Raw genomic sequence first — 19,789 nt, 5'->3', positions numbered from 1 at the left:
AGACGTGTTAGACAGCTAAAGCTCCAGAATGCTCTCATTCTGCCATCTAGGTGAGTTTGTTTGCAGCAACTTTCCAGTGGCATGGATAATACAACTATGGGTTGAGCAAGGAACAGGGTGAAGCAACCATAAAACCACATCTTCATTCCATCTTCATGCCATGCCATGCCATGCCATTCCAAGGTTTGGAAGGGCTAGAAGCAAAACAGAAAATGCCACCCCCTCCCCACTGAGCACCCACAGCACTCGCACCCACCTGCTCCTTCTCCATTGCACACCTGCAGCCTGGCTGGCACTCACCTACGCACCAGCTGCTACCTGTTCTTGGCAGGGGGGGTTAAGCACACAGAAGGGGGGTCAGCAAGCACAGACCATGCTTCACAGAGGCTGGGTCTGCCACCCCTCCCATCTTTCCAGAGCCTGCCACCCCAAGGCAACTGCCTCATCTCACCTCATGGACCCACAGTTTCATCCAGAATGTTCCCACCCAAACTCATAACTATATGTTATGTGTACCTGGTCCAATTCTCCCTTTCCTCCTTCCATGTGCCCCTGCACCTCCCCCAATCTGCTCTACAGAGTTGGGGGGAACCCAAAGCAGGTCTGGGGTGTGAGGTACAAGGGGCATACAGGGGAGGGTGGAAGAGGAAGTTCAGTTCAACAACTGGAAGCTTTCCTGCTTGTGCGCATTGACTTGGCCATTGCCCATATGGACAACAACCTGTGAGAGTTACAAGCAAGAACGATACCTTCAGGTCACTAATACCAGAGTCATGAGCTGCCTGAGTAGGTAATCTAGAATGTCTAAACCAGTGGCTCCCAAACTTTTTTTGGCCATGCCCCACCTAAGCATCTCTAAAATCCTGATTGCCCCCCCCCCCGCGACATATAATTCTTATTATTCAAAAAGTGAACTATTCATGTGGAGGAAGCCTAAAAGGCCATTCACTGTTAATAACTCATTCTCAAATTGCCCCTCTTAAAAATCAAATTGCCCCTCTGTGGGGCATGTGCCCCATGTTGGGAACCACAAGTCTAAACCGAAACTTACTTAACTGCTGAGAGCGTTCAAAAAATCATCTCCCTGAACACCTGAGCCTGGCCTTGCAATCCAAAAAGTCCACACCTGTGCCCTGAGAAAGTTCCAGCAGGCTGTACCTGTTACTGGACTCAAGGTAATTCCCTATCTCAGACTCTCTGAATAATAGCTCTGGGAAAGAGCAAGCCTTTCACACTTGCCTGCTGTTCCTTATGTTGGCAGTCCTGCTGGTTATTCAAGAAGACAAAAGGGCCATGAAATGAGTAACAGTGAGCAATAAGCTTTTCTGTTGTTTTTACCCAGTAGCAAGTTATCCTTTCCTCTGGCAGTATAAGCCTTCCATGAAAGGTAAGAAGGGAGGACCTGCTAGATTCATGCCTGGTGTGATTATTTCTGCTATATCCAAACATCTGCACACGTGCTCCGGTTCTTTCTGAGAGTGTAAACATGCAGGAATAAGCAGCTGTCTGATACAGGGATCAAACCTACAACCTTGGCATTATCAGCACCATGTTCTAACCCAGTGGTTTTCAACCAGTGTGTCATGGTACCCTGGGGTGCCTTGAATGATGGTCAGGAGTGCTGTGGGCAACACTGGCCCCTGTCCCTCTTTCCTTCCTTCCCTGCCTCCTCTGATGCCCTCTCTCGTGTTTGCCTCCCAAAGGCTTGCACAGCTGTTCGTTGCAGCAGCCATGGCTACAAACTCCTCAGGCGAATGATGCCTCTGGCAGGGGGTGCTGTTGCTGGAGCTGAGATGACCCTGGAGTAAGTAAGCAAATGGGCAAGGGAGCCCAGCCAGCCACCAGCCCTTACTGTTGGGAATGGGCAGACAAGTTCCAGGCCCCTGAGGGGCAGTGTGAGGAGGCACCTCTCTTTGGGGTGGAAAGGGGGGGGAGAGTTCAGAGACCAGGGGTGGCAGCAGTAGCTGCCCAGAGGACTCCCAAGGAGATGTGGCTGAGGGAACATTCCACAATGGAGGGAGTTCAAAAAACAGAGAGAGGCTGCCAACTTTGGAAGCAAGGGGTGACATAACTGGGCTCCTGAGCCCCACAGGGGTGCTGCAGAAAGAATGTAGTTGGTCAAGGGAGCCATGGACTCAAAAAGTTTGAAAACCTCTGTTCTAACCAACAGAGCTATCAAGGCTGACTGCACATGATATTCTCCTGTGGCCTTGTTTGATTTTGACTGGCTTGTTTGTTTTTTCTATATTTTTCCATTACATGTACTCATATCTTTTGCAAGAAGGCACCCATGTGACTTTGAGGGTAGGCTTTATAAGTCTGCAGCATGCCACGTTCTGGATTCTTGTCCTAGGTGCACCAGATCAAACCTTTGGCTTACTGCTAAGAAGCAATGAAGAGCACTTGGGTTTTGTTGCTGCTGACACTTGCCTTGGCAGAGGCCTTTTCTAGCCAAAGAGGACTCATCATGAATCTGGTAAGAGGTTGCTGGGTACTCTTGCTGTACCCTTTCCAGAGGCATCCCTGATGCAAGGGATTTGCTATGTGTCTGGCTCTTGGGATTCTCTCTAGTATTGAAATTGCTACCCAGCCATGTAATAGGGAAAGACTTTTACAGGGAGTTCTTCAGACACTTTGTTTGATTTATGCATACGATCCATTTCAGGATTCATTTCACAAATGCTTCAGTTACCCCAGTTCACTTTAGGAATAGGAGTGTCAAACAAACACTTTGAGCATTAGGGTACTCTAGGATATCAGCATAAAAACCAGGGCACACAAGATATCTTCCTGCCTATATGGGAATTTTCTTTTGTGAGGTTGAGGGATGACAACAACACAGTATCTCTAGTAGCAGCTTGTAAAGGACAGGAGTGATGCAGAATCAACTATGTTACTTAAATATAAGGTCCATAAGATTTCATGAAATCCTCTATTCAGGGAATATAGACCTGTGAGAGCTGGGTTTGGCTTCCAGCTTTCATTTCACTCCCTTGGTTGGCTGGCTTTGTTCTCTGCTATGCTTTGGTAATGGATGGTGGTTCGTCTGGCCTTCATCTTCATGCTAAAGCTAAAAGATAAAGGACTCCTGGATGGTTAAGTCCAGTCAAAGGCGCCTATGGGGTTGCGGCACTCATCTCGCTTTCAGGCCGAGGGAACCGGCATTTGTCCACAGACAGCTTTCTGGGTCATGTGGCCAGCATGACTAAACTGCTTCTGGCACAACAGAACACTGTAATAAGAGTGCACGGAAACACCATTTACCTTCCCACCACAGCGGTACCTATTTAACTACTTGCACTGGCATGTTTTCGAAGTGCTAGGTTGGCAGGAGCTGGGACAGAGCAACGGGAGCTCACTCCATCATGGGGATTTGAACCGCCAACCTTCTGATTGGCAAGCCCAAGAGACTCAGTGGTTTAGACTACCTGTGTCTTCATGGACATTTATCCTGTTGCTCACACCTTATCTAATCATGATTTCCTTATAGGACAATGGAGAGCTATGTCTCAACAGTCTCCAATGCAAAAATGGATGCTGTCACAGAGGGAGTGGCCTAAGCCTGGCTCGTTGTGCAGACAAAGCAGCTGAGTTTCAGGAGTGCTCTCGGTGGGTAAGTGGCATTTCCTATTCCTTAGGAATCACTGGTGTTTCTTCTGGCCTTCATCTTCTCTGTTAGTGGCTTAAAGATGCCAGTGGAGATTCAGAAGAACGTCAGACAAGAAAGAAGAAACCAATGGAGAGAGGAATAGAGAGAAGTGTTGTGATCATAATGATGGGCTGGGAAGATTAAGCTAAGCAACAGAACTAAGGATAGAGGGAATGAGTTTAAGTGAAGGATGAAGCAAAAGGAGAGAGCCAGGGAAGGTAATTACAACTGTGAACCTGAGAGGCACTTAGGAAAGTGAAGGAGGATGTAGTGGTATTGGATGAAGTAATGAATTTTGGAGATGTTGAGAAGTTGAAAAGATTTGTGTGTGAGAGTGAACATGAGAAGAAGCAGAATTGAATTAGATTTTTTTTAAAAAAATCATCTGGAAGAACCCATTGCTCACTTTAAAGCAGCCATATATATGTGGCAAATATTCTGAAGTTGATATTGAATACAGTGAAAAGTGAGGAGTGCAAGAGGCTGGATGATGTCCAAGCCTGGTCAGCTTAGCAGAATGGAGAAGACATTGTATACGTAGCTTTTCCTCTAGTCAAATTGAGAATTCTGATCTACATCTTTGTATCTCTTGCAGCACCTTACTGGGATTTACTACAGGTGTCCCTGTGAAAATGGATTAAGCTGTGAGGTTGACAGGACCATTATTGGGACTATCACCAACACTGACTATGGCATTTGTGAGGACCCAGCGAGGAAATTAAAAGTTGAGGAAAAACATTAAAGATGCACTTGCTCTCCTATTCTCCTTCATGATTATTATTCCTCAATATAATTCCTACCTCTGTACATATGTTGCAAATTTCTAAAGAAACCCACATGTCATCATAATTTGTTCACACTGAAAATACTTCCAAACAATATTCTTCCAAGCTGCTACAAACCTTTACTTGACATTTGTCATGCCCTTCTAACTTTCTGAAAACATAATTATACATGTTCAGCATTGCATATTCATATGCACATTGACAGCACAGGTGCATAATGGCCACGGCAGGTGAAGGGAGGGCCAGAAGAATGACACAGGAGACAGGTTGGGTTGAATTTGGCCACAACTTAATTGATTACAGGAAAGAGTGGGTTTGGCTAAGGCATTGGGCATGTATCCAGCATCAGGAAGCCTGCCTAGCTGGTTTGGGGGCAGTGGCAGTTGGTTGCTCCATGCCTGTCTCCACCTCTGCTGGTGCCTCAATCCGATCCATTCATTGCATCATAATCTGAAATGTCTGGAATACGATCTGGGGTGCAAGAGGCTCCTCACAAGCCAGGAGGCTTTTGATCTAGGTGCGGTGGCAGCCAGCAGCCCATTCTTATTTGTTCTAATCTGTGGCACTTCTGAGGCTCTGTGTCCAGTGTGACTGAACCAGTGTGGTGTAGTGGTTAAGAGCGGTAGACTCGTAATCTGGTGAACCGGGTTCGTGTCTCCGCTCCACCACATGCAGCTACTGCTGGGTGACCTTGGGCTAGTCACACTTCTTTGAAGTCTCTCAGCCCCACTCACCTCACAGAGTGTTTGTTGTGGGGGAGGAAGGGAAAGGAGAATGTTAGCCGCTTTGAGACTCCTTTGGGCAGTGATAAAGCGGGATATCAAATCCAAACTCCTCTTCTTCTAAATCTGCTTCTGCTGTGCTGTGCGCATTTTCCCAAACACACACAAAAACTGAACAAAACGAGCTTAACAAGTAAAGATAAGCACCAAAACTGCAGTAGCCAATATGCATTGTCTCTTTCCTCCAGCATGTCCCCAACAGCAACTATGGCAAAGGGCTCTGGGCTGCAAGGAGCATGCAGTTTAATCGGTCACATGGTCCTTTCTGATGTCTCAGTGGAAGAAAGCAGCTGACTCATCTGCAGAGTGAAGGAATGTAGCAAGCAGGTGCATGTGCATAGGACTCAGAGAGCAGAAACCAACATTTACAATATAAACACACGCTCCTGTTCTCCTTCACACACCCATGCAGCGGTTATCATTGCCCAAAATAATTCCAATGTCTGCACATATCTCACAAGTTTCTAAACTAATCCACACACCACCACAATTGTTTAAATGGAAAATACCGGTACTTCCATATACTGTATATCCCTCATCCAACCTGCTAAAAGCCCTTATCTAACACAGATCAGACATACCACTTTCTCAAAACATCCGTATACATCAGTTCAGCACAGCATATTCATATCCATACTCTCAAACCTCTTTTGTCCATTCACATGAACCACACCATTTCGTTGAAAATAATTTTATTACTTAGTATACCCTTTAGATTGCATCCTTTGGTCTAGAGCAGTGTTTTTCAACCTTTTTAGGGCAAAGGCACACTTGTTTCATGAAAAAAATCACGAGGCACACCACCATTAGAAAATCTTAAAAAAATTAACTCTGTGCCTATATTGACTATATATAAAGTAATTTTTCAATTTTTCCCACGGCACACCAGGCAACATCTCGCGGCACACTAGTGTGCCGCGGAACAGTGGTTGAAAAACACTGGTCTAGAGACCATGTGCCCACTTTTAACCCAAATATGCATTTGATGGCCCATTTCTTAATCTTTTACCATTTACTTGCAGGGTGGTAATGCTCCTGTTGCAACCAACCTTGTATCAGGCCACAATCTACTAGTGTGTCCGATTTAGAACATGAACCACACCGTTTTAGAAACAATAACACTTTCAGCTACAAGCTTATTGAGGCCTATAAAGAAATTGTATCACTCATAGGGCCATCATTTAGCTGAACCAACATTAAAGATTTTTGTGGCCAAGATTGTGTCTCACCTTTTATATGGTGCACCAATCTGGGGTTACCATTGCAGGGAGGAACTAGATGCATTTCAAAATAAATTCCTGCGTGCGATGTGGGCACTGCCACACAGTACTACTGGAGCACTGCTAAGGACTGAATCAGGTCTTCCCTCTATAAAGGCTCGTATACACAAATCCATGTTTTTGTACTGGGGGGGAATATCATTGCAGCCGGAACAACACTTAACCAAAAGTTGTTTTTTGGATTTGCAGAAAAGGGAAGGCTGAGTAAAATCTTGTAGAGGTCGGACGCAGAGTTATTCGATCTCCCCAGCAGTAATATTGTCAGGTGCTCCTGACCACAAGATATGAGATATTGTGTTTGGCGAAGATGAAAAAAAAAAAAAAAAGACCTTGAATATACAAAAATTTGTAAATCCGCCACTTGGTACAGTAAAATTAAAAGAGACCATAAAAGGGCTATGTACTTGCAAGAATTAACCTAGCTCAGTTTTCAAACAATGCCTACTGAATATCTGGCTGGGAGATATACTAACAAATCTGTAAAAGAGCACCTTTGTATATGTAGATCATACAGGTATATATATTGAGGATCTAGTACATTATATTTTATATTGTCCATTGTATGATTCACCCAGAGCTAAGTTTAACTCCCTTTTCAGAATGCCTTAGAAGGTCAACCAGATGATTTGAAAGTTAAATGGTTGCTGGCAGAGGTTGATAAGTGCATCAGCTATAGGCTGCACTATTTGCATTAGTGGCAAGAAAGATAAGGGCAAACTTTCTGGATAGTGCAAGTGCCAAAACCCAGGGATGCTGACCAGAAGGAACATTCCTAAATTTTGGACATTGTAGATTTGTTCCAGTCTGGTGCATGCAATGTCTTTCGTTTTGTAGTTGTGTGGTTTGTGCCCATACAATGGTACCTTGGGTTAAGAACTTAATTCATTCCAGAGGTCCGTTCTTAACCTGAAACTGTTCTTAACCTGAGGTACCACTTTAGCTAATGGGGCCTCCCACTGCCACCGCTCTGCCACTGCACAATTTCTGTTCTCATCCTGAACCAAAGTTCTTAACCTGAGGTACTATTTCTGGGCTAGCGGAGTCTGTAACCTGAAGCGTCTATAACCCGAAGTACCATTGTACTGTATTGTGATGACCATTGGTTATTAACAAAAAAAAGCTACACACCAGATCTTTCTCTCCAGGCAACTTTCCCCATTATTTGGCAAGGGCTTAATGTTTCTAACCTAACTCTAGAGACACCCCTTCAGAGACCACCGTGAGTGCAGGCTGGCAGACATTCAGATGGACCTGATTTTCTGAGCACTCTGAAACTTGAACTGGAGCAACAAAGTTCAGCAGACCATACATAGATGGTAATGAGCAAATGATCAGTACACTCCAGATCTGGGGAAATGAGATTCTAATGCACATAGAAGCTCTGTTAGGTAGAAGGTAGGATCCTGAATGCTTACATGCCTGGACCTTTTCCTTACATAGGGAGAGACAAATGGTGATGTCCTCTTTTCTCCAACTCTTTTATCATTCTCTCTTTCCTTTAGAAATGGGCCCTTTAAACACCGTTGTCACTCTCACCCGAATAGCAAGGTGGAGGGATATTGAAGCTGTTGTCTCTTTGGTCCTGAACAATGTGGCTGCTGACGGTCTCAAGGGGGTAGAAGCTGTGGTCAGCTCTTGGAAGGGGATAGAAGCTGTGTCCAGTCTCATCCGTGCCTAGGATTGTGTGGAAACTACGCCCGCTGTTGTCATGGGTGCTGTCAAAGGAGACGTTGGTGCCGGTGGGCTCAGAGGGGACGTTGTTGGGACTGAGAGGCTGGTTGCTCAGGTCAGAGGGGTTGGAGACTTGGCTAATCCTCGTTGATTCCAGGGGGTGGACACTGATGTTGGCGCCAAAGGCGGGGGCACTGACCACCTTGCTCTCTTCCCTGTTGAGCCGGAGGCTGAGGATGACCTTGCAGGCCTGAGCCTGCACCTCCTCCTCTGGGTGGATGATGAGAGCAAGCAGGCGGTCGGAGAGGCGGGAGTTGTTGCCAAAGATGGTTTCGTGAAGGGAGTTGTCGCCGTACTGCCACTGCATCGATTGGTACTGCGGTGAAAGGCGCCCTTCGCTGAGGCGCTCCACAAAGACTAACATCTCATAGAGCATGTTCCCTGGCAGGGATGGTTGGAAGAGGCTCAGGAACTCAGCGGGTGTCTTGGGGAGAAACACCACAAGTGGCTTTAGTGAATGTCTCATCCTCCTTCCCCTCATTCCTCCTCATCCCAATAATAATAATAATAATAATTATTATTATTATTATTATTATTTTTATTATTTTTATTATTATTATTATTATTTATTATTTACACCCCGCCCATCTGGCTGTGTTGCGCAGCCACTCTGGGCAGCTTCCAACACATAAAAAACACATAATAAAATGTGAAACTTCCCCATACAGGGCTGCCTTCAGATGTCTTCTAAAAGTCAGATAGTTGTTTATTTCCTTGACATCAGATGGGAGGGCATTCCACAGGGCGGGTGCCACTACTGAGAAGGCCCTCTGCCTGGTTCCCTGTAACTTTGCTTCTTGCAGTGAGAGAACTGCCAGAAGGCCCTCAGCACTGGACCTCAGTGTCCGGGCTGTACGACGGGGTTGGAGATGCTCCTTCAGGTATACAGGACCCTGATCCATGCATGTGGATCTGTGAATAAGTAGTTAATGACAATAGTAACCCTCACTCTCAACCTCTGTCACTGGGGATGCTGTAGGAAATGGAGCAGCTGCAACCAGCAGGATGCCATTATTTCCTTTGTCCACCGAGAGGGTCTGATATTTTTACATGCACCAGAACACAGATTCCTGAGCATGGTGCAGCTCCCTACACTCCTGTGGCAACAGAGAAACTTCTGTGCCAGTGGGGGCAGGTGTGAGTGATGGTAAAAGAGTGAGCCACCAAACTAAAACCCTGAACTTGGTTCCAAGACCTCCTGGGTTTCTGCTCCAGAATTGGATCCTAATTTATGGGATGTGTGGTCATGTGTTCTACTCTATAGAGGACAATCCTCTGGTTAAAGGGCTATCCAATCCAAGTCTAGTTTAAAGACAAAGAACCGTATGATGGGAGAGCAGGAAGTTCCCTTGAATTGTTAGCACATGGACCACAGACTGAGCATGAGCACAGGTCATCAAGTTCAGTCTTCCCCGCTCTGGTGACATGTACTGTAGTGTTTTTCCATTTAAATTACCGTATTTTTTGCTCCATAAGACGCACTTTTTTCCTCCTAAAAAGTAAGGGGAAATGCCTGTGCGTCTTATGGAGCGAATGGTGGTCCCTGGAGCTGAATTGCCCAGGTGCCAAAAGAGGATCATGCTTTTTATTTTACAAAGAGAAAGGGGAGTGTTGAAAGGACCCCGCTCAGCAGCTGATCAGCAAGAGATCGGGAGAGAGATAAGAGTCCCGGCTCCCTTTCAGCCCCGCCCTCCATTGTTGAATGTGCTGCAGAGGGAGGTTGTTTGTTTCCCCAGCGACATGTGACTGGCTGATTAGATTATCTGTCTGGAAACTGTAGAAAAGGCTCCCTTTCCTTAAGATTTTTCAGAAATGTGAGTTAAACCTCATAAAAATGGGGCTTTTCCTCTTTGCTTTTCCCCCTTTGCAAAAGGAGCTTTGCTTTTCCCCCTTTGCAAAAAAAGCTGCAAAACTTTTAGCTGATCCTAAAAAAGCCTTTTGCCTTTGCAAAAACAGCTGCAAACTTTTAGCTGATCCTCAAAAAAGCCAGGGCTTTTCCCTTTACAAAAAAGCTGCAAAACTTTTAGCTGATCCTCAAAAAACAAAACAAACACAAAAAGGGCTTTTAGAGGAGGAAAACCAGAAAAATATTTTTTCCCTTGTTTCCTCCTCTAAAAATGAGGTGCGCCCTATGGTCCGGTGCGTTCTATGGAGCGAAAAATACGGTACTGTAACCATTTTAAAATTTGCACCTATACATATAAATTGGCATATGCCAAATTTATGCAAAACCTGTCATCTTGTTCGCTTTCATTGGTGATACATTTCCTCCTTTTGGTTAACGCATAAGCGACCACTCTGCTGACATAGCTCCCATCTACTGTGTGCTGCAACTGCATCCTTCAGTCACCTGGGCAGGCTAAAGGAGCCTAGCTGGAGCTTCCAGGAACTCCTGCCATGCCCTGTTTCCTACTTAGGCCAGAGCAGCCATGCTTTCAGCTCTCCAGCACTCCTTAAACCTCTCAACTAAGTCTCCCTATGAGAGGTTAAGGATTTGAAAGAAGAAGATGTGGCCTATTTCTCCACTATGGGAACTTGTGTATGTGCATGCTCCGCAGACACCAGAGTCCATACAAAACTGAATAATGCCAAAGGGGTCTCGTACGGCCGCCAGATTGTTTGGAGCATGCAAAAGGTTTGGTGGCCATAAAGCCAGTCTCACATGGGTCCCACCCACTGCACAAGGAATAAATAACCCTGTTCTGAGAAAATGAATTACCTATAATGCCTGTTAGAAGATTGACACTTCTAATATCAATATGCAACAATGAAAGGATGTGACTGCTTCCAGGCAGAGCAGAAATTGGGTGAGCTAGGGTGTTCGCCTTCAAAGGATGTGATTCTGGCTCCTGTTCATTCAGATGCTGGCTCTTGTTCATTGGAATGCAAAGTGGCTTCAAATGAGCCAGCATTGATTCCTTAGTTGCAGTCCCTGGGCAACATGTATTCTCATGCCTATGCCTGAATGAATTCCTAGAACGAGAGCACATATCCCACGGTTTTTTTTTCAGCCGGAACTCTCCAGATCTTAGTTCTGGCACCTCTCAGGTGGGCGCCATTGCCATTCTAAGAGAACAAAGGAGGTGTTCATTGTGAGTTCCAGTGCCTCTTTTTCTAGAAAAAAGCACTGACCTTTCCCAACCTCTGTCCTTCTGATACCCTTTGTCCCCCACCCCAATACAAAGCTTTCACACGCTGGCAGGCACAAGGGCAGTCCTTACCCGACAATTCATGATGTCGTACAGGAGGTCTTCCTTCTGGGCTAGCGTGCTAAGAAGCTTGAGAACCTGCACCTGAGCAAACGGGAGAGAATGTCAGGGTGTGCGGACATTGGTGGGTACTGGACCCCCTTTGCAAGCTAAGTAATAATTATAATCTTTTTTTTTTAATGCTTTCTAGTTGGGTGGTGGGGTTGGGGGCAAACTGATGCAAAGAGATGAGCCACGCTGAGCAAGGAGGATGACATTTGCTCCTTTCAGCTGCAGGGAGCAACCTTCCAGGCTACATCATGTTCTTCAACAGATTTGGGTTTCTGAGGAAGAATAAAAAATTGAGGCTGTAAGTTCAGAGTTGAGAATAGATTGATCTTTCCCTCCTCAGATGATCAGGTAGCCTGGACTTACTGGAGGACTCGGGTAACACAAACCGTGGAGAGAGCATACTGAAATGTTTCAGACAAAAATATGAATGTGCAAAGTTACTTTATAGACTGAACCAGACCACTGGTTTCTCCAGTGCTTTCTACTTGAGCTGGCGACTGCTCTCCAAAGCCACACTGATAATTTGATCAAAGGTCAGGGCATAGATCCTGTTTCTCACTCTGCTTCTGATGTTCAGGCTGTGAGTGCCATCAGTTATGTAGCCAAGAAAGCACCATTCAGGAACAAGAGGGAGGTATCAGCAGCCTTGGGTGTGTGTGGCAGAAGTCCCCATAGTTTGCAGAAATACAAAAATAATATACAGAAAAACATCCTGAGGGGAGGGGTCCACAAAACTCCCAGTGGGGACTGAACATACTCAATGGCCACAGAACAGACTGCCTGTGGGTGAGGGGAACCAGAGTGCAGGGAGACTGAAATGGGATGTAGTGACTGGAACTCCAAGCAGGAGCACTCCAGGCTGCAACATTTTGTTGCAGACCCCACATGTAATAAATAAAAGGTTCATTTAGCAAAAAGGTGAAATACTAGTCATCAGCATTTCTTTCTAGGAACAACTAGAGCATGAAGTTGTACTACTTCCCAGCTCCAGGCTAACGCTGTACCTGAGGAGGAAGAGAAGGTACCTGCCTGTGGTTTTTGTACCTTGGCCAAGTGTTTGCCATGAGAAGGATTTCCAGGAAGTTCGGCAGCATCCCTCTCAGGAGAGTGTGGGTGTTGTCTGGAATATTCAATCCGTTCAGCAGCCTCAACCCAGCAACCTGAAGCGTGGGATCCCAGGAGCTGGTCACCAGCTCAATAATCTTGGGAACGTATTCCTGCATCAGAAAACAGACCAGCATTTTATTTTAAAGACTCACACTCTGCCCTTCAGCAGTATTGCACCCTACAGATGGCAACGAGTGCTTCAAAAGGCATTAAGTCTTTGTCGCAGCATTTCAGGCCGCCGGCTCATTCTGCCGAGAGGGTTCCCAGAGGCACCGCCTCCTAGCAATCCAAGGGGAAGTGTAAATAGTCCTTTTATGGCTATGATGAATATCATATCAGGGTATCATCCAGACCAGACTTCACCCCCTGTACCTGTTTTTCAGCTTCTGTCCAGAATCGTGGTAAGGAGCAGAATAAAGAGTGACTCAGAGTACCCACAGCATGTATTTGCTTTTGCCACTGATTATCATAGAATCATAGTTGGAAGGGATCCAGAGGGTCATCTAGTCCAACCCGCTGCAATGCAGGAATATGCAGCTGCCCCTTACCGGGATCAAACCTGTCACCTTGGCATGATCAGTATCACGCTCTAACCAACTGAATCATTGGTCATCACAGCTCATTCTATATTTTTAGTATTCGAGGTCAAGGGGTGTTGCCTTCTGGGAGATGTGAGCCTCAAGAGCTTCTCACTTCTTGATTATCAGGCTGGTACATGTTGCACATTTTGGTGCAAATGCTGTAGGTACTGGCAGAGATGCTTTAATTAAATTAAATAAATTAAATAAATTATGTATTTTTATGCATTTATTTACTTTTGTTTTATTTTGAGTACATTTCTATTCCGCCTTTCCTCTGAGGAGCGATAGGTTCTCCCCTTTCAGTTTATCCTCACAACAGCCCTGCGAGGTTGGTTCAGCTGAGAGATATGGTCTGGCCCAAGGTCACCCAGTGAGCTTCCCTGCTGAGTGGGGATTACCAGGTCCCAAGCAACCTATGCATGTCTACCCAGAAGTAAGGTCCACTGAATTTAGAGGGCTTACTCCCAAGTTAGTGTGTCTAGCATTGCAGCTTTAGTTTCCAGTCATTATGGTCTAGCACGGTTAATGTTTCACTCCACCAGCTTCCATTCCCTTCCTTCCTCACGCTCTGCCAGCCTAGTCCTTGTGAAATGTTTCACATTCTGCAAGAAATTAAACACTACAGGCAGAACGGATTACGTAAAGGAAGTCAAAATGCTCCAGATCCCTATTGTTTGTTCTGAACAAAGCCTTTGGCTTCCCCTGGCCCAGAATTCGGGTTTCAATTCTGGCTGCAGCTGAGGACAACCTCAGCCCGTTGCAAAGACTCTGCCCATTCAAAACGAAAAAATTACACTAATGTCTCAACAAATGAAATTGATTTGTAAAAATGTTACATGGGAAAAATATAAGAGAGACATTGCACTGCCTTTGTAAATCAAGAAAGTCTTTGATAAAAAATACTTAAAAAAAACACGAATTATTTTTTAATGTGAATGAAAACAAGGACAAAACACAAAGCAGTGTCTTATGTTCAGTGGGTAAGGTGTCCTCTGGTGGTGACAGGTGGAATTGCTTTTTTAAAGTGCCCTTGTAGTTCTAACATGCACGGGGCAAAAGCAGTGCTCCGTTGGGGCACAAGATGCCAAACATTGGTGAGACTAATCCAGTTTTGATTCACTAAAAATCATGGGTGGGATTCAGCTAAGTTTTACTCAGGGTAGACCCACTGATATGAGCATGACAAAGTTTATTCTGAGTAAAAACTAAATTGCATACCAGCCAATCACTGGGTTTACGGAAGCAGAAAGAGTTGTTTGTGCAGCCGAACATCATGTCATCTGCTACAATCCAAAGTTCCATGCAAACATAGGGACAGAGGTGGATTAGGGGAGCACAACCAGTTTGACTGCAGGAGGCGCTGCAACAATGACGAACAATGGGTGGGTGCCAAATTTTGGTGTTGCACAAGGCACCACTGAGATTGTAAAGCCCAAAGTCCACCACTGATAGGGAATGCAGGAAAGCTGCTTTATACTGAGTCAGACTCACTGGCCCATCCAGCTCAATACTGTCTACACTGACTGGCAACAGCTCTCCAGTGTTTCAGACAAGGAGTGTCTTCCAGTCTGACTTTGGGTCCCCGGGGATTGAACCTGGGACCTTCTGCCTGCAAGGAGGGTGCTCTGCTGCTGAGCTATGGTCCTTCCTCCATTGGTGGCCGAGGCAGAATTGACTAATTTCATGTACTTCCTGCGGGCAACTCCAAATGAAACATGATAAGGGAGATCCATGAACAGGAACCCTCTTTTTTTTAATGTAAAAAGCAGCTGTGGAGGGTGTTAAGATTTTGATTGGGGCTGCAGTGCTGGGGGTGGAGGGTTTAACCCTTTCCCTGTGCCATTTTCCTAATATATAAGTCCCTTCCATGCAAAGGCAAAACTATTTTGCCAACGGAGGCAGTGGCAGCCACCAACTTAATTGCCTTTAGAAGAGCATTGGACAAATCTGCAGAGGATAAGGTTATCAATGGCTAGTAGCCATGAGAGCTGGACATTGCCTCCAGTGTGGAGGCAGTAATGTTTCTGAATACCAGTTGCTGGAAACCAAAAAAAGGAAGAGTTCTTGAGCTCAGGTCCTGCTTAATGGTTTGCCACAGGCATCTGGTCGGCCTCTCTGAGAACAGGATGCTGGACCAGATGGGTCAGTTTCCTGAGCCAGCAGGACTACTCTTATATTCTTATGCTTCTGCCTTACAGAGGCAGGGCACTGAACCTTCTTGCTCCCAGTCTTTGTTTATTTTATTTCTTATAGGTATTTCCCTTGAAAATCTGAAAGGCAGCTTACAAAAAAGAATTTTAAAACAGTAAAATGAAAATAGGCAAAACATATGAACAATCGACATAAAATCAGCGGCAGAAATGAAACAGACCAAATTAATATTAAAAGTATGCTGAGGAAGAACGGCATATGGAGTGCATGGCAGTTGAGAAAACCTTAAAAGCTGTTTTCCTGCATTGCTAATAAATGAAGCCTTCTAGAAATGATCTAGAGTAAGAACTTGAGACACACGAGAGGTGTTTTTTTAACACAGTTTCCTTAAGTGGTTACCTGGATTTTGATTTTGAACCTCCAGACGGCCGTGAAAGCTTTGAGGGCATGCAGTGCCTCTGTTTTGACGGCTTTGTCTCCGTCATCCAGGAATAATGCCACCAATCTAATGTCATCGTTGGTGCAGGCATTTGCCTAGAAAGCAAGAAGCAGATCATCAGATGGGAATAAGCCCGAATTGAGGCCACCTGAATTAGAGTGCTCTGTGCATTTCATGTTCACACAGCACCTTGTTGCCAAGATGCTGAACTTGACGGTTCAGTCTAGGAGGTGGTGTAACTGGCAAGAGATGTAATGAATTTTCATCAGCACTTAACCCTGGGCTAGATTTCACAATGGGATTTCAGATATTGTGGCACTTATGGCTTAACCCAAGTGTTTACCAGCCCACTTTCTGAAACAGCCTATGATCTCTTAAGATTCAAAATGGAAAGAACAGTTATTCCGCTGGGACATGGAATCTAATCATGGGCAGATACCTCTGACTGGCAGCGCCAATGCATTGGCAAGCACCAATTTGAAACTAGACAGGGAGAAAAGCAAGTGGGGAGGGCAATTTGAAGCAGGGCAGTGGCAGGGGGGAAAGGGTTAAGTACTCCCCCCTCAGTTGCTATTATCTACTCATGAAGTGTCATTGGAGCTATAATATGCACATTGGTGCTTAGCATGTAACTTTCCTAGAGAAAGGTAGAAGGAACGTGGTTACTGCAAAGGACTCTTATGTGCTCAGAAGTTATACTCTGGCTTCCCATTGGTCCCAGGAATATTCCTATTTTGCTGTGGGTAGCTATTCCCTATGTACCTGGAGTTAAATATGTATTAAGGTGACAATGTGCCTTTTGGGGCCAGCATTATATTTTGGAATATCTTATCCACTTTTGATTCACTAAAAATAATGCACAGAAGGTACACTGAAGCAGAGACAGAGTGTTTTCTTTTTTTAAAAAATGCACCCCATCAGCTGCTCAATTTGAGCTCCACACATGAACAGAGCTCCTCTTGCTGGTCAAGGGTTCCATAGGCACAGTGGGCTCGGTAATATTCCACAGTCCACAATGGGGAAGCTGTATTTTCACTTGCAAGGCTCAAGCTACCTTGCTGTTGCTTTTTAAAAAACAAACAAACAAAAACCACAGAATTAATATTAGCTAATATTAGGGGTGGGACCCTCCCCAAATGGTGAGTCCTGTCAGCCTACCTGTAGGCTTTCTGAATCTACAAAGCCATGCTGGACCAAATAGGATTTCCACAGCAGAGCAAGAGGCAAACAGTCAGGGGAGATTAACTCTAAAATACCTCTCCAACCAGAGACTGATACTCTCAAGTAGGGCCAGCTCAGCTATAGATTCACAGCCTTCACAATCTGTGTCATGTATTCAGCTTTCAGCTTCTGCTGAAACTCCCGCCTAGTTTTTCTCAGTGCAAGGTGGCACCTTAAATCCACACCAGTGAGAATGTTTGGCTTGAAAGATGCTGGGGATGAAGCCACATTTATCACTAAAGGAATATGGTAATGCTGAACAGGAGCCAACTGCACTATTCAGGCTTGATATTGCATGTTGCATCTGTGCCCTGTAACTTTTGACTTTCACCTCTGATTCCTTCAGATAGATACACTGAGTGATGGTATGAAGCGTTGTCCTCTTGGAGTTGTCATCTAGGTTTGGGCTGAGAGACAGCAGGAGTCTCCTGAGCTCTCCAGGAACGTTTGCTCTTGCAGATGCAACTGGATAATACTCAATGGCTAGATCTAGAAGCAATAAACCAGAGGTGAATTAGGACAACTTGCGGACGTTTTTGATCCAGAACTTCCTGCGTTTCTGCATCAGTGCAACAGAAGTGACAGGAAGCTTCTGTGGACATTTCAATACCTCATAAAGCATGTATGGGGAACCTACAGCCCTCCAGGTGTTGTTAGACTGAAAACTCCATCATCCCCAACCATTATTATAAAAATTTGATAAATCACCACTGTCATCATCACCCCCAACCATTAGCCATTCTGGCTGGAGTTGCTAGGAGTTGGGAGCCCAACAACATCTCAAGGGGCATTGGATTATCCAATTGGCATGGGGGTTCCCTGTGCTGATACCACCAGTCCCTCCTGCAAATCTACATAGAGCAGGCAGGCTGTTACACAAAAGTCATGTGTGATGCCTCAAGCAGCTGTTCTGAAGAAACCTAGATGTGTATGGGTGCCAGTGCCAGTGTTACTTTCTGTGTGTAGCTACCTAACTAACTTGGGGAAACTCTTCATGAATCTGAAGTAGCAGACTGCAGTGCACTGAAACCTATGCCATAGTAGGCTTATTAGTTTGAGGGACCACATTTTTTTTCCCTACACCCTGCTGCCGCACACTAATATGATTACCTGTCAGGAAATAGAGTTACAGAAAGACAAAAAGTGCCATCATTAACCACACAACAACCAGAGTGAAGAGTCAATGATGAAGGAAATGTATGATTAGTTCCTGGACAATGACACGTGTTGGGACTTCAGTACCTTCTATATTTACCCGCCCAAACCCAAACCCAAACCCAAACCCTAAGGTAATCTACAAACATCCTTCTCTGTGTGCCCTTTCAATCTGAAGCTTGGAGGGTGGTCACTAGAGGTAGTGCCGCCAGACACTAGAATGCTCTCCCTGGGGCCTAGGATATGTTCTCCCTAGGGAAGCATGCCTGGTGTCCACATTGCTGTCTCTTTGGTGCCTGGTTAACACTTTCCTCTCCCAGACCTGAGTTTATCAGATTTCGTTTTAAGCCCCTGCTATTCAATTGGTGGTTCTAATGTAGATATGTGATGGTTGTTTTAGTTATGTGCTGTATATTGCATTTTACTGTGCTGAATACTTCTTTTTACACTGGGGACTCAGCTATACAGCTGCAAATAAAACGTTTTAAATGTGCTGTAAATGTGACACTAGATGGCGACAGTGAGCTATGCCAAATTCAATTTATTTTTCAAAAAGCATTTTCACAGCTTTTTTTTTAAAATGTGTGTGTTTTGTATTTGTGGGTGTGGGTGAGGGTATATGTTGTTTGGAAAAATGCCAATAAATTCTTATAAAAAAAAAAATAAAATGTGTGTGTAGATTCCACCTGGATCGCTCTTAAACTTATTGCTCTTTTATTTTAGTTGGTTTTATCATTATGTTTTATTCTCTTCTTTTTTTTTATCTGCATGGCACATAGATAATTTGTTTTATTAGGTCTCTCATAAACAGAATGAACGTGCTGGATGGATGGATGATGTGCTATATGGCCATGACCCTTCTGGAACAACAACAAACAACAACAAACATGTGGCGTGAGAATGCTTCATCATCTCCCTATATCCCATATGACTCACTGGTAAAATTCATTTGATCCGGGTTGTAGGGGGGACTTCTGAACATTGATAGGAGAGTCTTGGACACCAGATAGATGGCTGTGGCTCCTGTAGCTGCAGTTAACACATTTTTTTTAGTTACCAGATCGTAGTATTTCTTCATCCTGCCTTGAGCTTACTAGGGAATCTGACTGAGTTCTGGCCACCAGCCACCCACCAACACAACCACCTATGGAAATACTTGACTGCTCATTACATGGTTTGTGATGTCACCTGAGTCCACCATAACAACTGTGGCACATCATCATCACAGGACATGAGAGGTAAGACTTCTGAGTCCTCCCTCCCCACTCGCTGATGTTATTAAAACATCATGAGAAGCTGACAGACTACTTCTCAATGTAATCTCAAACAGTAAAATACAGGAAGGGATTATAGTTCTGTGGAAGAGTAAGTGCTTTGCGTGACAAAATCCCCCAATTCAATCCCTGGTATTTCATCTTAGAAGAATCAGCTACTACAAAGAACCTGATGCCTTCCAGGTGTTATTATAATGCCCATCACCCCTAACTATTGGCCATGTTGGCTAGAGCTGATGGGAGCTGGAATCCAACCACATCTGGAGGGCCAAAGGTTCCCCATCCCTGAGGTGGGAAGTCAAAGACTTCTACTTGGGACCCTGGAGGGCAACTGCCAGTCAGAAAAGATAATAGTGAGCTACAGAGACAAACAC

At 44.9% G+C, this 19,789-nt stretch overlaps 2 protein-coding genes across 3 annotated transcripts; one reads left to right on the top strand and one right to left on the bottom strand.

Annotated features, from left to right (window-relative positions):
- The first annotated feature begins 2,285 nt into the window (after positions 1-2,285).
- On the top strand, positions 2,286-4,412 carry CLPS (colipase). Of its 2 annotated transcripts, XM_033151018.1 has the most exons (3): positions 2,321-2,476; positions 3,491-3,613; positions 4,245-4,412. In XM_033151018.1, the coding sequence occupies exons 1-3, from the start codon at positions 2,393-2,395 to the stop codon at positions 4,389-4,391; spliced, it is 354 nt and encodes a 117-aa protein (XP_033006909.1). In that variant the 5' UTR covers positions 2,321-2,392; the 3' UTR covers positions 4,392-4,412. The 2 variants fall into 2 exon arrangements, with proteins under 2 accessions (XP_033006910.1, XP_033006909.1); XM_033151019.1 differs by lacking the exon at positions 3,491-3,613 and having other exon boundaries at positions 2,286-2,476.
- A 3,445-nt stretch (positions 4,413-7,857) lies between these two features.
- LOC117048561 (armadillo repeat-containing protein 12-like) lies at positions 7,858-19,440 on the bottom strand. Its single transcript, XM_033152539.1, has 6 exons — positions 19,078-19,440; positions 17,318-17,475; positions 15,726-15,860; positions 12,542-12,704; positions 11,449-11,531; positions 7,858-8,651 (listed from the first exon to the last, which is right to left on the bottom strand). Exons 1-6 carry the CDS (start codon positions 19,217-19,219, stop codon positions 8,010-8,012), a joined length of 1,323 nt encoding a protein of 440 aa, XP_033008430.1. The 5' UTR covers positions 19,220-19,440; the 3' UTR covers positions 7,858-8,009.
- Between the last annotated feature and the right edge of the window lie 349 nt (positions 19,441-19,789).

Source organism: Lacerta agilis, chromosome 6 (assembly GCF_009819535.1).
Source record: "Lacerta agilis isolate rLacAgi1 chromosome 6, rLacAgi1.pri, whole genome shotgun sequence".
Classification (NCBI taxonomy): domain Eukaryota; kingdom Metazoa; phylum Chordata; class Lepidosauria; order Squamata; family Lacertidae; genus Lacerta; species Lacerta agilis.
The sequence above is the reverse complement of the archived record's forward strand: the minus strand, read 5'-3'. Positions and strand labels throughout refer to the sequence as shown.